This window comes from Contarinia nasturtii, unplaced genomic scaffold (genome assembly GCF_009176525.2).
Source record: "Contarinia nasturtii isolate CC-2019 unplaced genomic scaffold, AAFC_CNas_1.1 Cnas_scaffold_2806, whole genome shotgun sequence".
Lineage (NCBI taxonomy): Eukaryota > Metazoa > Arthropoda > Insecta > Diptera > Cecidomyiidae > Contarinia > Contarinia nasturtii.
The window spans coordinates 2296942-2315553 of NW_022200123.1; the positions used below are offsets into that span (position 1 = coordinate 2296942).

An 18612-nucleotide genomic window follows, 5' to 3' on the forward strand; every position below is an offset into this window, starting at 1 on the left:
TTATTTTGATTTTTATTACAAGTGTAATTGTTGTCAATTGAATGTTGGCCATCATTTTCTTTTTTTTATTAATCAATGTTTTCGTTCATACAAACAAAAGAGTCAAATCATTTCTCCTGGATTGAATAAAGATAAAAACATAAAAAAAAACATGCAGAACATTTATGTACATTTGAATAGGCGTATTGACGAAATGAAAAGATGGATGTGATGATTGAATGAGTTCTAACAATTTCAAAAATTCCAAAAATTTGTGATTGTGGAGGACTAATTTTGTGCTTGTTTGCTATCTATCACCACTTTGTGGCCGTTAAACTTAATATCATTGTTTGTCTGCAAAACTGTACTCACATTATTCTTATTTCAAAATCGGTATAATTTAAAAGAAAAAAAAGAGCTACATTTGAAAATTAAAAATAAAACCACATATCGTGATCTATCCAAATGTCAGCAAACTTGCGGATCAAATACCGGGCAATGTTAAAAAAAATTCACATAAAAAACAGACTTTCGTGATTAGTAGACAGTAGTCCGACATTTGGATAGTTCACTAAATCTATTTGATGTCTTCTTATCAATTACGAAATGCATTTTCATTGGAACCGAAATCGTGTATAAACAGACACATTCATTGAATGTGACCAATTTAAATAAAAATCCATCATCAACAACAACAAAAAAAACGAACGAAACAGTTAATCATCTAGCACCTGATTGTTCCTATCAAAATGCTACACGGAATTTGTTAAATCTTAAATAGCACAGTGTTAATTAAATTGGTGAAATTTCTTTCTATCAATGGGATGAAAATCTTGTGGCTACAAATACTACATAAAAATAATACTGTTGTTTTGTTAGCAACAAGACTTTGTGTCTCATTCACATGAATTCAAGCGTTTAAGCAATTGCACCAAACGATAAATTAAATCGCGCATAATTTTTTGAATACTCCAATCGTTCATTTTTTGAAATTTTCAATTTTATTTTTGTTGTTGTTTTGCTTTAATGACTCTTAGGTGCTAGATTAAATAGTTTGCAATTTGAAATACATTCCTACAAATTCGATTCCAACATATAATGGATGAATTGAGTTTTTTTCGCCCATTCATCGATTGATTGTCTTACTTCCTCGTATCATAATACAGTAAATTGATAACTCTAGTGACCTAAACGTATTAAATAATCGCTTCAAAGTGGCCGACCCGCATTACCGTAGACTGGCCTATCTGGAAGTTTTGGTGGCGCATTCTGATTCTGATTCGGACGACTGGAAAAACAAATCAAATACAAAGGAAAAATAAACAAAATCAAAATTGTGTACAACTACGAAAATGTTAAATTATGCAAATGATTTAAGGTGCTGAGCAAAATCAGAGACTGCTTCTCAGAGCAATTATATTATGGGTAGGTGTCGGAAAAGCCAAACTCCTCAGAGACGCTTTTCCTCACATTTATTGCTTTGAGAAACAGTCTCTGGAAAAAAATCTAATAAAAAACTAGTCTAAAAGTGCATTTTTGCTCAAGAGCAAATGGTATCAAGGCATGTACAAGCATTTAAAGACATTGGAGTCATAGGAGCATTTTTTGTTATCAATTTATCGTAAATGTTGAAAAAGTAAAGCTCTATCGTCAATCGCATTTTTTTTACACAGGCCTTGATTCGGAGCATAACTTGTGAAAAATGTGTTAAAATCATAGGAACTCTCGCACTGAATGGGATGCGTAACTAAAATAAAGCGCATAAAAAGGTGCCCTAGTAAGCTTAATCTACTGTGAATAAGTGCATGCTATCAATTGAATAATAATTTGCTCGATCTACTGCAATCTACCGTGTTACAATTCAAACAAAATGCGATATTATACGGTCAGACTCTGGAAGTTCGAAGGAAATTTGTGCTTCGAATCGTCAGAGTGCAACAGTAATTGAAACGTTCAAAAGAAGATTTGAAATAAAAGGTTGTTCAGAGAACGAAAAATGGAATGAAAAGCGTTTGAATTGTTGAATTGTTTTTTTTTTTGGTTTGTTATAATTTATTTTAAAATTTAATGTTGATTTGTTACCATTAAGTGATAAAATAATCATATAATTTCATTTTATGCATTTTCTCCTTTCATTCATATAATTGGTATGGCTAGTTTGTTTAGTGTTCTCGCTTGGTATATCCGTGTATTAGATTTCATTGCAACTAAATATGATTTGGTTTTTAGCATTTCGGCAAATGCACGTCTGAGCGTGTTTTTGCTCCAAAGGAATGCTTCAATTGTTGATAGTTTTACACAGAGTATTGTTCAGCGCTGCTGCCATCCACAGCATATTAAAATATCTTGCTGAGAATGCGTTGTCCGTCGCATGCGAAGTGACGTAGCAGTTTTTACATCACAGCGGACAACAATACATGCATTGTTCTTTATACAATCGTTCGAATGTTTTGAGTCACATAATCGTGAAGAGAACAATGCATGCATTCTTGTTTGCTGTGATGTATAAACTGGTACGTACATTCGCATGCGACGGACGACGCATTCTTAGCAAGATATTTTAATATGCTGTGTGGATGGCAGCAGCGCTGAGCAATACTATACTCTGGTTTTACAGTTAAAATTTTACTCGAAAATTCCGTGAATTTGACGTGCATTCATTTTAATTTGTGTGTGTGTGAGTGTGAAAATGTCGTGAGATTAGGTCGATCGTTGATGAAATTTTGGAAATGCAATTTGTACAAGACATGCACGCGCACACATCATTCACCGTGTAAGAATCAACACAAACATTGAAATGAATGAGTCCATATAGATGATGAGATTACACTGACCGATTACATTCAGGTAGATATTATTGAATTGTTATTGTTGTTTGTTGCGTTAGAACTGATTTGTTCAATTAAATCTACTATATAATTTTTTGCGTATGCACTTTTTTTGTGTTGTTGCTTTAAATCTACGTGAAATAAATCGCTGTTGCAGAATGCACAAAATAAAAACTATAAGTCAACATGTCAATTTATTTAATTCGTGCACGTACGCTTTGGGCCACGCATTGAATTGTAATTTTATGCTGCTCATTAAATATAGCTTCATTTTGAACTTTGTTTGTTTTTAAATACTATGCAAAAGTATATCGTATATATATATATATGTTTTGTTTAGTTTATTATTTATATGTGTTATACATGTGTGGCTTTTTATTGAAATAATGAATCGCCATCGTGTGCGAATGCATAAATTGAGACTCGAAAACTGTTAAGAATTGTTCAATTGATTTCAAATCAAGAGGAACGATGATGAACAGAAATTGGATGATAGAATTGATAAAATGATCGGTGGTCATGTGAAACACAAATCAATTCGGAAATCGACTTTTGAGAGAAAAAAAAAGGTTTCAAGTCATAATGAAGCATATTTCTGTTTGTAATTTAATTCAACTTTTGATTAATTTTGTCGGTTTAATTCATTCTAAGTCAATACATATCCTATATAATGTTCTACAGCCAATTAAATTTTGTTTTTTTTTTTCTATCATTAAATCATCTAGAATGTCTGATTTTGGAATGCAATTTTAGTTTTCCTCAAATTGAAACGAATTTTTGGATTATCTAAGATATAGAATTTAGTTTAAATATAGTGTGTGTTTTTTTAAAATTTACAACAACAGCAAAAGATTTGGTTTTTTTTTGTCTTTCAAGTGTCTTTTTCGATGGATTTTTCATAAAATTTCTCTTATAACTCTTCATTCCTAAATATTTTCCCCACAACAAGCGGCAAAGAGCAATTTAATGTCTGGGTGTTATAAAGGGATGCCAAAGAATGCTGTGGGCATTTCTTTGATGAGATCGGTGTGCCCACAACATATGATCGCAAAAAAATACTCTCTCGGTGAGGATTAAAAAAAAGATTAATAACTCCTTAGCTAGGAAAATATTTGCGCATTTTATAGAATACTTGTCATTTTCTCATTGTTCTTTTTTTCTCTTTTCAACTGTTGAATGTATTTAAAATAGACATTTAATTTGATAACATGGAATTTTAAAAGTATAACAGTATTAGTGCATGATTTTTTGTGTGATTGTTGTTTTGTTCTCTTCAAGATGTGCAAAAAAAGCTAACAAGACAAGTCTACATATGTTGTATGTTCACATAGTAATTGGTTTTTTGTTCCTTTAAACAGCTAACAAGTTTGGTTAATTTGGTTAATTTTTAGCGAATTATTTTCATGTTCAAAAACAAAAGAGTGTCAATCATTGCACAAATCACGGCCGTTGCCGCTTTTTTAGTATTAAGTTTTATAGTTAATTTCAATATATATGATTTTAGATATGCTGTTTTAGTGAATTCAAATTACAAATGCATTTGACAGAAAAAATGCAACCAAAAAATATATATTTATATATTTTTTTAAATTTTAGCGCATCCCAATGCGAATTGAATCCAAACTTCATCATTTTTTTTGTGAACTTATATATATTAAGACCTAAGTGAAACATCGTTAGTGTATTTTGCTCTCCTTTTGTTTGCAAATGAATGTGTTTTGTTTTTTATTGTTTTAAAATATATATTTTTTATAGAAGTGTTTACTTGAATTTGCTGGCGAAAACACTAGATAGTTCATTGACGGCAGCATTTGTGACCGCTTGACCAACAGCCTGATTTATTTGTTGTCGCATTTGTGCTGGAATTTGTGGTTGATTTGGAACGCGTCTGTGTACGGATTTATAGAGGAGAAGTGGGAAGAAAATGAAAAAAATAATAATAAATAGATTTGATGAAAGCACACGGTGTCCGTTGTGTTTGTGATTTACAATTAATTGAAATTATTGCGAATTGAGTGCTCTTATATGGAGCATGATAAAAAGGGTTTAATAAACGCGAAAATGAACGAAATTAAACGATAAAAATGCCAAGCGAATTTCATCGTATTTGGGTGCTTTGTGTGATCAACTCTGTCGGTTGTGATCAAAAGAAGAAGAAAACCGGTCAATTTCACGCATGATTGGCATTAACTTGTTCATTGTTTCTAAAACTCTACATGTTAAATTGCTATGAGAACACGCTATTATATTAATACATTCACACACATTACACATTTGAGTTTGAAATGGAACTGATTTCATTTTAAACATCTTCTTAAATGCATACAAGACATGTGACAACTGAAGCCAAATATGTTTATTTGAGTAAAACTTTAAGCACCTCTTGCTCTATCATTCTTTGCTTAATTTATATATTAGATAATTATTTTTTATCGTTTAGTAAGTAATGTTAAAATGTGGAGACAACTGAATTGATTGAAAGAGAAAAAATATAGAAATGAAAGCAACCAAACAAAACACACATAGATTATTAATTGTTTTTTTTTTCTATACAATTTTCGGGGCTTCTCTAACACCAATGTTTTTAATATAAATAGGGTGCACCATTGAAATGAGTTTATAATATATGTGAAGCGACATCGATTTGATGGGATTTCGTTGGTGTCGTTTTTTTAAACAAATTGACAAATATATTTCTTTTAATTCATTTTAATTATCATAAGATTTTATTCGATTTTGTACTCTACGTAAAATGTAAATGGGGGAATAATGTTGCATTGGGAAAATGTATGTTAAAAGCCACATTGAGGGAAAAGCGTGTATGAGTGGTGCAAACGGTTTGTTTAGTGTAATGAGAAAATGAATTTGAAATTGGTATTGGGCAGGAAAACATAAGAAAAAAATGGGAAGTTTTGTATTTACGACATTTTTTTTTTTTCATTTTGGGTTTTTTCCCGGTCTTTACGAATTTTAACTTAACACCAGTTTATTCTTTACAGATTGGTTTTTCTCATGTTTTGTTTTGTTATGTACAATGTCAACGTATAAATTATTAGCCTTGAAATTCTGATCGGATCCATCAAAAAATGGCTTGGGTGTATGTGTTTTTTATTTTCTCTTTTTTTTGCATCACTTTTCGGCAATATTCATATTTCAACAATCACTATTTCTAGCATAACTTTTGTGTCATTAAATATATATATAATCTTTTTAGTAGTTTCTCATTTAAATTCAATAACATTCAATAGATAGGTGAATTTTTATTCAAAATATGCGATATCTCATATTTATTTATATAGCATTTTTTTGTTTTCTATTTTTTATATATTTTTGTTTTATTTAATGGGTTTAAGTTTTAATTGCTGGGTTAGTGATGAGCTTAACGCCTCCTGCAAATAATTTAGTGTTTGATTCGATTAGAATGAAGAACGGCAAAACAATGAAGAAAAAAATGAGATCAGATGATTGTCGTTGTATGGATAGTGCGAACAACATAAATTATAAAGAATTTTATAGAGACAGTAACTAAATTGAAACCATAAAAAATTCCCACAAACGAAAACTTTATGTTAGAGAAAATCTTATGTAAATAAATATAGAACCCCCGAAAAATAATTGCATCACTTTCCATCGTAGATGAGCAATCAAACTGTGATTTTTCAGTGCTGTAAATTTATAGAAGTGCACAAAAAATTGAAATTGAAAAATCAAATTTAAGCCGATTTTCAGTTTCCACATCACAAAGATCTATTCGGCTTTTTTTGCCATAAATGCACTCCAATGATTGAAATGTGTTTGAATTATTATTATAATAATCGTGCTCTATTTGTTTTTTATTCGTTTGAAGAATTTAAATAAAAATCACTTGGAAAAATAAATAATGCGAATTGAATCGAATTGAAAAGCTTGAAAATGAATTTTAAAATTAAAATGTAAAAAATTGGAAAAAAATTGTGTGTGTATTTTAATTGATTGAATGACTTACGCTGGGATTAATGGTGGTGGCAAAGCACCGCCTGGTCGACCTTGTGGAGCGCCTGGTCCAGGCCGATTTGGAATTGATGGAGCAGCACGATTTGTTACTGGTGGTGGTGGAGGTCCTCGAGCTCCAACCTTTAACCAAAATGGAATGAAACGATTTTTATATAAAAAAGAAATTCAGCGCCCGGTCGAGTATTTAAAATAAAATGATTGCTTACCGCAGTTGGTGGTGCCATTTTTCGTGGTCCACCTGGACTGGGTGGTGATAATTTTGGATTATCCAATGCACTTGATAACCAATCATTTTTCACAGGTGGTGGAACTGGCGTTCCAACTGTTGCCATTGATACATCACCTATTTGACAAAATCGAATTAATCCACGTTGAATTTTTCACATTTTCTTTCATTTCTTCTTTTGCAAGTTTTTCAAGAATATATTTTTTTTCCAACGGTTTTTATTAACTTACCAATAATGTGGAGTGCTTCTTTGCAAGCATGGTACATTCTCAACATTCCTTCGCGTTTTTGTGCTTCTTCTGGACTTTCTTCCATCATTTTATTCTATTGAAAAAATGATCGAAATTTATTAGAATTTCAAACCTATTAAGAAAACGAAGTGTTTTGAAAATAAAATAAAATCGAAACTAACTTGATCACCAGATGCATATAAATGGGCTAATAGTTCGCCGTTGATGAAATCTTTGACATTGTTGATAACAAGCATCATAATTGCCTTGGGTACCATGTCGCGTGTAGTTTTGGTAACAATGCGCATATATGAATCGACCAAATTGCGAATAGTTTCGACTTGTCTTTCAAGCATTGGATCCAGTGAAGTGGTTGACTGTTCGCCTTGTTCCTGAAAAAATGCCATTCAAATTTTCCACTTTAGTATATGATTCCGACAGTGTAATGTACAACACGATTACAAAGTATGGAGGAAAAAACATGGACATCGTGTGAAAAATTGTTCATAAGGTGAAATTTGATAAAAAAGATAAAATGTACTGCGACAAAATATTGAGATCAAAGCTCATTGGTCCATTCATTGTTGATGTTCTTTTTTATGCCTCCACGGCGATTTACATGCACAAATTTTGAATCGATTATTGAATTTTTATGTGCATTAGCAATGGAAATTTGTGCATTAATATTTTCCCATAAAAAATGTCTATGACTATGAAAGGCATGCAAATCTTAAAATTCCAAAGAATTTTTTAATTCCATAAAATGTATGCGATTTTTTTTTCTTAAATTTAAACCAAAAAGACCTTTTTTCGTAGGAATTAAAAAACGTAAAATAATCTTGCTACAATAGAAGTTTAAAAAGGAGACAAATTCGAATTCTCTAAGAAAAACAAAATCATGTAAATGTGTAATGAGTTTTGTGTGGTGTATGTCTGTGTCTATGATTAGTATTACTGTGTTTTGGCATGTCTTTTAAATGTTTCGTTATTATCCCAATATACAATATTCAGATTCTAGCAAACATAATACAAGGACAATTTCGTGTATGTGTGTGTATGTTGTTGTTCAAACTCAACAAAAATAAGTGGCAAAATATCATAATTTAAACGAGATAAAAAAAACAATACAAGTTTGTGGATGTGAATTTATATGTTAGCACTAAAGATGGTTAGTGTCCAAATTTAAATTTAAAATAAAAACTGTAAAGGAGTGGAAAACCCGAATGAATATACACACTCAATTGAAAAAGCTTTTGGAATAAACAGAAAAAAAAACACTATGAACAAACCTGCACTCCTTCGTTCTGCTGTTATTCGATCACCGATTAACAAAACACATAATGTTTATTGAGTTTCGATAGAAAGAGAGCATTAAACAAAAAAGGTTTTATTGAAATCAGTAAGTTTGTTCTTTCGCTGGAATTTGTCAAATCGGCGTAACAGAATTAGGATAATAATGAACCTTGAAGCAAACATTTTTCCTACTTTTCTCTTCGCAAATTGGAGTTTTATATAAAAAGAAAGTGCAGAAGAAACGTGAACAAGAGGACTAAAGTGCTTACCTCTTCACCGTTATCACCGGTTTGTTGATCTTTTTCTGGGTAAACACCAGCTCGCAAGAATGATGCCTTCCAAGAATCAACGTCATCAACACTTTCACACGATAATTCTAACTGTTTGTAGTCTTTGTAGACATTTCGACCGTCCGGATTGAATAGAGCGAATGTGTGTTTGCGTGACATGAATCCTTGTTCAATGTCACGAAGTTTCAATCCATCCAAAGGTAACATGAATTTTTTCTCTTTTTCATCTTCATCTTTGTACCAAGATATGCTTTCCGATGTCAATACGAACCAATAGGGCCGTGAACCACCTAAATTTTGAACAGAAATTTTCATTTAATTTTAATAAAAGAGGTTGAGGTCGCGCATGCACTTTGTCATTCATTCTTTCATGGCATTATTTTGTATCGAATCGAGAAATTGAATAGATGGATGTTGTAAATCTATTTAATTTTTAGACTCAAATATGCGGTGCTGTTAACAGAAATCGGAAGCGGTGTCCAGGCATTTAACACTTGCGTTAGTCATATGTATGGGTGTGAGAGGGGAGAAGTGATAATCGAAAATAAATTCAAATATTACAAACCGAAATAAAAATGTCTTATAAAATGCCAAACAACTATCCATTTCATCAACCCCCAAAACAACACAAAATAAATGAAAAGAATTAAAAACCAATATCTTTTAAATTGAACTTTTTTTTTTGGTATAGTCCAGTGACCGGTTCGCGCATATTTCTATGCTTGCCTAAATACGCTAGGTAGCATAGATATGCCAAGCATAGCCGCAAACGCAACCGACGCATCGCCGTTCACTCTATATGAACAATGCACATGTTCGTTTATGCAGACGACCGTGCGCATACAATATATAGCTCGAATCGAATGGCGACGGGTGCGTTGCGGCTTGCGTCTCCGCTATGCTTAGCATAGCTATCAGGCATAGAAATATGCGCAAACCGGTCACTGGTATAGTCCCATATTGAGCTAAGATTCTATTTTGAAAATAAAAATAATCAAATGTCATAAAAACATCTCCTAGTTTGTGCTAAACAAAATTCTAGCTCACTTGGTTACCGCCTGGTCATTTTGATTGATTTCATTTTTGTTTAATTTCTCTCTATCTTACCTTTCATAATGCCCAAATTTTGAATGCACAAATTTCCCTTACGAATTACTTGATTGCCCAATGTTCGGGTACCAGATTTATTTGGATTGCTGTCAGATTTATTTTGAGCGCTAAAAATCCAAAAAAAAAATTAATTCTGGAAACATCAAATGTGAGCGATCGGTCACTTACTTGGCAAATCCAATGAAATCCTCGTGATTGGTATTCATGTAGGCTAATTCAAAATCGATGAGCAATAAAATTTGTTCTTTGGCCAATTGCTCTCTTTGACGAATGTACGAGGTAATAATACTTTCGGCCACTTCACGTAAATTTGGATATCTCGACATCTGAAAGTGGATCGTTTTTTTAATACGGTAGATTCTAAACAAAATTCATTTTCAACCAACCTTATCAGTACAGAGGCGAACGACAGTTGAGAGTTCTTGTACGACCAAATCGATACATTTCAGAATTGGCTCTTTGAGCTGTGATATTTGCTTTTTCACAATAGCTTCAAAGGCCATATCTGGTGTGAATAGACCAACCCGAATACCGTGAATGTTACGAATGGCAAATGAAATCTCACGTCGCAGCTCTTTCTCATCACAACACATCTTAACGATTTCGAAGCGTAAACTGAAAGTGATCAGAGCAAACAATCGATTAAATTAGAATAATCATATATTCGATCAAGAAAAGAGCACTCACCGTTCATGGAATATGCGGTTAATTTTAGCACCACCTGACAGTTCATTTGTATTAACAAGTGCTGAACCAGATCCTTCAATCGTGCGTTCGAAATCTGATTGCAATTGTTGGATCATTCTATAAGAAACAATAAATTTGAATAAATTCATGCTCATCTATGTTCGACATCAATTAACATAAGATACGTACTGCAACATAGCCTTTGTTTTGATGCTTGGATCGTCTGGTCGAAAGTGTTTGAATTGTTCGACCTCTTTTTCCAGCGAGAGCATTTGTTTTTGCAATTTATCACGCAAACCGGGCAGCGTATCACGAATGTGATTGGTTAGCTGTTGATTTAAAATGCGTTGTAAGTATGGTGTACCCAAGCGATCGGCGATATGCCGATATGAATCATGACCCAAGAAGAAATCACGTTCGGCTTTCAATGCTAGCGTTATGTCTTTTCGACCTTCAATATCTTTTTGTGAACGATTCACCACACCAATATAGCCACGACGCAATGGTAACAATTTATTTTCCAAAATATCACGTGCATCGGTGCCTTCGTCCATCAAATCTAATTTTGTGATCACACCAATTGTGCGAATACCTTGTGGATCGACCTCTTTCGCCAATTTCAATGCATCCGAATTGGCCAAATCGGTGTTTGCCGGTGTAACTGCTAGAATGAGACAGGTCTCTTTGCGAATGAATTGATTGATCATCGCTCTAATTTGTTGCTCAATATCGACGGGCTGATCACCAACTGGCACCTTTGTCAAACCCGGCAAATCGATCAATGTCAAATTCAATACATTTGGTGAATAAACGCGCAAATTTATCGGAATATTCGAGATTCCCTTGTTGCTACCAGTTATTCGATCCGTTTCAGCCTCGATTTCCATACGAATCTCACTGAAATCCATAAACTTTTTACCTTTGCAATGCAAGAATTCACCAAACTCTGCAACAAACATTACCAAAACAGAAATTATTTTTTAAAAAATGTGTCCAATTTATTTGTGGAATGGTGAAAAAATGCGATAGATTACCTGCTGGAGCATTAATAAGCTGAAGAATCAAAGGTCGTCGAGTTACAATACCAGAACCTCGGGGCAAAAAATCTCTGAAAACACAAACAAACAAGTATTAGATTCCGCTAAAAAATACTATCATTGGCCTAGTCATTGGCTGATAGCACAATAATATTCTGTTGCCAGCTCATTGAAACAAGAAAAAAAAAACATGATAAAGTCATTAGTTAGTCAGCAGTTAAATTCATTTAAATTTCTCTCATCACATGAATTAAATGTTCAACGCCCTCTTTTCATATTATCAGCAAAGCATAACAAAGAAAAAGGTCTACGTCCAATAGGGACCTGTATCAAAAATTCTGTTGATTTGTCTAGCGAAAGTTTCCCCGAATGAGTTTTGAGTTTAATAAAAAAACATGTGGAAAGCAAGAAAAAAACAGCATATCTTTCTGAACTTTGACAGAAAAGCTAAACTTGACCATTGAAACCACAATGCGTTCTTTTATCACGCAAAATGTATCGTCCCCATATTTCGATATACCAAATATCTAGATGCATGTATTCGAAGCGCCCACGCAAAAATCGAAAATATACTATATTCTTCGGATTGTTATTTGAGCTTGTTTTCTTTCGCATGCACCTATGATTAGACGCTTTTGGGCAATTTCAATAGAGAACAAACAAAAAAAAACTAAAACAAATACATTATCTCGATTATTGAAGCAAACAGAATTCATGTTGACGTCAAAATGTAGCATTTTTTTCTCTCTCTTGGATAAATAACAATGTGTTGCGATTCAATAAAACGAAAGTAATGCCAGATACATTGTATTTGTTTCCGTATTTACGCAAAGAACACACTACACAATAAACTGTGTGTGTGTTTTATCTCTTTCTCGTGCAATCTCGAGTCCATATTTACATGTTTTGATAGAAAGAATATAAAACAACAGACATAGACAGTCTTAAAATTATTATTTTTTCTTTCTCGTTCACTACACATCAAATGAAAATGAATCTGAGACAAAAGATTGTGTTTCAAGCATTCATTTCATATCATTCGATATAATCAGCTGAAATGAGTCGTAATGAGTACAATAACACTTTGCCCGCCGATGTAAGAACAACCAAGAAAATCTTGTATTCTAATAAATGTCTGTTTTTACGGTTTTAAATCATTGATAACGTAATTTTCGTTTCGTTTTTTTGCGAATTTCTCATCTTTTTATTCTCGGAAATTTACGATGTAAGTACGATAATCAGGGATCGGAACGGAATGTTACAAAATAATTCAAACAAAAAAAAAGTAACAAGGCAAAACGCATGAAATGATTAGCAAACGCAATGATAAATTTCCCCTTCAAACTATAACACTCATTCCATTGCTCATTGTTTATGAATTCGTGTTTGGCCTTATCATCATCGGAAGCTGCATTTTTATTATTTTAATGGTTATTATTATAATATGAAAGACAGTTTTAGTTCGTATGTGAAAATATTATCAAATGAATGACAGTCTCCCAGCATAAATCGTTGAATTGACGCTGGCAAAAACCATGAACACTTAATTAAACCAGTACCATGTGGTGGAACATTTACTTTTTGTTTTTTTCCGTTTACATTTTAATTTGAAACAGAGCAACACCGTTTGTCAATTGGTTGTAATGAGATATGCCAGCATTATTGCACACCAATCGTTTTTCAGCTTATCGTAAAAGTCACATTTTGCATGCGAAAAAATCATGAATCACCTTTCGTGTAATATTTGGCATGAGATGATTCATTATTATCATATGTTTCACACATGTGTTTTAGCTTCTGACGCATTTTTGTCGAAGTGGGTTCAAAATACTGAACTCAAAATATGTTAAAATATTGTATTCTCAAAGTTATGCTTGTAACGAGAACTAAATACATTTTATCTACAAATTGGAGAATGCAACCAATTTCAGAGATGAAAATTAAAGTAACCTATGTGCCATTTTCAATTTCTCAATGTGAGTGTTTGCAAAAATATCGTCATTTTTGCCTCTTGCCGATATAGAATTGTTCATTTCGCTTATAAAATGCAATGTGACGCGATATGCCGAATGCAAAATACATGTCATCCATTTCTATATTGCATAACGAATTTTAACTATGTACAATTTTTCCGTTCTGTTTTCCTCACAAAATCGGTTGATGTATGTGGAAATCAGGACACATACTACTCAAATGCTGTATAACTCATGAACTGTGCATGAATCCATTTGGTGAATGCAAACACAAGAAAAATCGATCGTTATGAATGTATACCGTATGACCGTTTGGGAAAAATTGGAGCAATCGATTGTTTTGAATTTTGAACGTCTTTTTTTCTCGGGGGATGGGGTACATTTATTAAGTTCAAATTCATTCAGTTGTTTTGCTTATAACCGTGTCGTTGGGTCAAGAAACGGTTCCATTGCAATGAATTTTTCATGTCAATAGATAAGCCTTTCTTCAATTACTTTCAAAACAAAACAGATAAATATGAATAAATAAGGCAACTTTCGAGTAAATGTTGACGTGTGACATCAATGAATGAGTCACTGTTTGATCTTATCCGCTTATCACTCATTTCTCTTTTTTTGTTTGCTTCATTCAAATGTTGTTCAAATTGTTTACTGTGAGTGTCGATTATATTTTGTATATTTTTGGTAAGTGAGACGGTTTGTAAACATAAACTAATACTTGTGGCCGAAATTTTCATTCGACCGATATCGTGACAAATGTTTATCAGAAAGAAAATTTATTTTTAATTTTTTTTGAAATTAATGTTCTATGATGATCAGCACAAGCATTTGTAGTCACGACTTTGGGACACCCGACACAAAACAAAACAAAAGCATCATTAAATTGATTGAATGCGAAAAAAAAAACGTTGCAGGCAAACAAAGCGAGAAAATAACAATAAAGAGAGATTCCGAAACGGTTAAAATAATAACGAATGTCAAACGCACTGCTAATTTGTCTCGAACACGATGTGTTTGACATGTGTTTGTGTGCGAGCACGATTGCAGTGCACACACATACACACAATCAACGAAAAAATAAAATATGATGAGATCGGAGGATACTTGCACAAAGTGTAAATTCGATGATATGTGATTCTATGTGATATTTAAAACGGTATGTATGGGAGAGTCGTTTGCCTTGCACACATTGTACAACATTATTGTTTTATTAATTAAATTGAAAACAATTGAAATGGCATCAAAAGGGGTTTTCTTTCTCTATCTCTTTCTCAATATGGCATTTCGTTTTTAATATTTTATTGTCTTCTTTTGTCTGGATGAATTGATTTCAAGTTGTTGTCATCATCGTCGTCGCTGTTGTTATTTGCTCGCTTTACATGCATAAAACTATTATTTTAATTTAATTAAAACACAACTTTATTTTACGACAAAAATCAATACTATTTCATTAAAGAAGAAGTGATCTGTTTTTTCAATCTGAAAAATGATAAATAGATGTACTATTACTGGTTTTATGAGATTTTTGACGTTAGATGAGATTGCTATAAACAATCATATATGATTCATTGTCCGTGGCATTGTGTCATTCAAAACGAAGCACACTGAAGCATATAGAGTTTGGTTTTTTTTGTATGTGGATCTCTTGTTACTGTTAATTTCTGATGAATCAAGCTTTGCAAAACCAATTAGAAACTGATAGTTTCCACTATAATTACTGTCGTGCATTTATGAGTCATTTCTAATGCACTACTAATCATTTCAATCGATACAATTTATCAGTATCAATTTATTTTCTTCAGCTGGATTGAAAATAATTTACAGCAGCAATGACGTTTGTTATGAATAAAAAAAATTACATATATAAATGTATATGGAACATTCCATGTACGTTCAATTTATTGATTATTCATAAAACGGCAGTTCTCCACCAAAACACTTACGTTTTTATAACGCAACGCTGTAACACATGGAGAGTAAGCGAAAGAGAACGAAATAAGAATAAACAGGCTCAACATAAAATGTGTTTGCGTCATATGTATTGGTGGTGATGGTGCGATTGGCAAAACGTTCATTCATCCAGAGTTGTATGAACAACGAAGGAACAAACTATGTTTCTTTTCACAGAAATGTGAGATATTTCTGTGTGTGGATTTGTTGTTGATTTTCTCGCTGTATTCTATCGTGTACATATCTTCCCTTATTATTGACCATAGCACACGAAACTGGAGCGTTAATTTGTGTGTGTGTGCTTGTACATGAGGTGGATACTCATGGATATGCGCGCACTGTATTTTGATTCAATATATTTGCTATGTGACATATAACCTTGTGCCTGTCTATGTTGAAATGGGTGGCTCTCTCTCACTAAAATGTGTGAGTGTGTGTATGCATGTTTTCGATCGAAAATTTAGAAAGTGGCATAAAAGCTCCAGGGTTGATACACCATACACTAACACACAAAATTGCCCTCCAACCCACGGAATTTTTTGGTATGACTGAAAATTACAATTCAAATGCGAAGCAAATATTCGCAGCCCTGCGAAATTAAATGAGAAATAAGACAACAAAACCAAACTGGATAGTGCTCTTCGTTTTGCGTTTTTTCATTCTTTCGTTCGTTGTTCTTGCCTTCACTTTTTTTTTTCGCTCTCTCTATTCTTCTTTGTGTTATGTCAACTAAGACAGTTTGAATGACGTTTTAACGATTTTTTTTCGCAAACTACAAGCAGAGCGACGACGGCGACTATGATGATTCTTCTTTTTATTCCCCCAAACAAAATGAACTCTTTTCTTCTCATGCCAATATGAAACATTAAAATCTTTTTTAGAACACACAACTACCTGATGACGTGATTTACGTGGATTTGGACGCGCTTCAATTAAAATCACCAAATCCATTTGTAGCACACAATGAATTTTAATAAATAAATGAATTTTAGATAAAAATGTTCGGAATGTTAATCCATACAACGTGTGTGTGTGTATGTCTGACACAGTATAATGTGATGTCAATGACAAATCGAAAACACTTGCTGTTTGTAATTGTCATTGTTAACGAAATAAATTGATAGCAGTTGTTGTTTTTTCCCTTCGTCTTCGCTTTAGTCAACCGAAAAAATTGGAGCACTGACTTTTATGTATGTCTTCTCTGTGTGTGTTTTTTTTTGGTTACATGTTTTCTTTTGCACAAATTTTACTTACTTTCCGACAAAGTTTTCTAGTACGGATGATTTTCCAGCACTTTGACTTCCGACCACGGCAATTTGTGGCAAATCCAATTGCATATGCACGCCCAATTGTGTGAATGCATCTTGTAGCTTATTTACTATAGGTATTAGCGCTTCCATGCCCGTGTTACCCGACATTTTCTGTCGAGTTTGATTTTTATCCGTTCGATTTCACCCACTAATCAAACACAAACAATTTCAATTTTACACTCAACTTTGCTTATCTATTCCTATCGCAACAACGCTGTTGTTGTTGCACTCTATTGCTTCTTCTTCTTTTTCTTTTTTTTGTATCGTTGTATATTATTATTATTTTTTTTTTTTTTTTCAATAATTCGGCGTGCAGCTTCTTTTTGCTTAACCTATGTTGTGCACCATACACAATATTTTGTTTTCTTTAACTTCTTCTTCGTTGATTTTTTTTTCTATGCTCTTCACTTCCTCGATTTATTGCTTTTGTTTCCTATTTACAAGAAATAATACATATTTTCGATTAGTTGTGATTTTTTTTCATTCACTTTACTGTGCAATGAACTATGAAAAACGCCACCGAAAAAAATTTAATCAGCACAAAACAAACATAACAAAAATATATAATGGTTGATAGCTCAACAGAAAAAAAATCGACACACAAACGAATGAACGCAAGAAATCAATGAATCTTTTTTTTCGTGTGATATATCTTGAAAGAAAAATCGAGAATTTTTTTTCGAATGATCTCTAATCATATTCAGATGTGCATAACACTTGAATGATGACTTTTGGTGCAAAGGTTACCCAATTTCGACTTTTCAAATTTTATTCAGCCAAAATCATTTGAAAAAATTCTCAAATTTTTCTATCTCTCACTCTTGTTTTTCCACATACACGGATTATTACTTCTTTTTTTCTCTGTGGAGAGAAGGCAACACTACAATACGAACACTGAACGAAGACTGTGCGCGCCGTATCGTCATCGATGAATATTCGCTTGAATGTATGAAAGAGTGAGAGCGAAAGCAAGACGAAAATTGACATTGCACATACACATAACACATTGATTGTTGATTGTTTTATGCAATAGAGTGAGGAAGACAGAATTGGCGTCAGAGACAGCGCCAAATTGGTGAGAAGACAACGGCCGTTGAGATTATTATTTTGACACATGCGCACACACTTAAAATTCATCAAATTGATTCTTTCTATCAACACATTCAACGGCGAGAGTAAAATTGGATACCCGCTCTCGCTCTCTATCTGAATTTTGTGTATATTTTGCGTTGGAGTGTGTACACTGTGTGTGTTGCGGCAATAACGATTTTTTTTCGCTTTGCACTATAGGCACGCTTAATATGTCATGTATGTTGATTGTTTGAAAATAATGAAAATAAAACAAATTGCCGCTTAATTTTGGCAAAATTTACAACATAAAAATCAATTTAAAAAAAAAATGATAAAAAATATATCTTATATGAATTTGAACAAAATCACCTTGGATTAGGTCCTAAGTATTATAGGAATACTTGTGATCAAACATCAAATTTTGTTTGGTCGGATGATCGTGGATTAACTTCATATATTCGTTCGAACTTATTTCAATTTTCGTGGTCCAACTATTTTTTTGTTTAAGCTTTTCGCTGTTTTTTTTTAAAAAAAAAAAGAGAAATCTTTTTTATGTACCATTAAACGCATCCGGTGCATATGTAAGGAAACCTGTCACGACTAAGTACTAGTCTTTACTTACTTCGTTTAGTGAC

The 18612-nt window shown here is 32.8% G+C and overlaps 1 protein-coding gene across 5 annotated transcripts; it reads right to left on the reverse strand.

Moving 5' to 3' along the window:
• Positions 1-960: 960 nt before the first annotated feature.
• LOC116349076 (dynamin) lies at positions 961-17846 on the reverse strand. Of its 5 annotated transcripts, none has more exons than XM_031780339.1 (16): positions 17744-17845; positions 16851-17339; positions 11671-11744; positions 10826-11582; positions 10637-10753; positions 10336-10564; positions 10118-10275; positions 9947-10056; positions 8819-9129; positions 8546-8563; positions 7439-7648; positions 7257-7350; positions 7007-7143; positions 6793-6920; positions 4573-4695; positions 961-1267 (listed from the first exon to the last, which is right to left on the reverse strand). In XM_031780339.1, exons 2-16 carry the CDS (start codon positions 17012-17014, stop codon positions 1189-1191), a joined length of 2709 nt encoding a protein of 902 aa, XP_031636199.1. In that variant the 5' UTR covers positions 17015-17339; positions 17744-17845; the 3' UTR covers positions 961-1188. The 5 variants fall into 5 exon arrangements, with proteins under 5 accessions (XP_031636199.1, XP_031636200.1, XP_031636202.1 ...); XM_031780340.1 differs by lacking the exon at positions 17744-17845 and adding an exon at positions 17654-17672; XM_031780342.1 differs by lacking the exon at positions 4573-4695 and having other exon boundaries at positions 17744-17846.
• Positions 17847-18612: the final 766 nt, after the last annotated feature.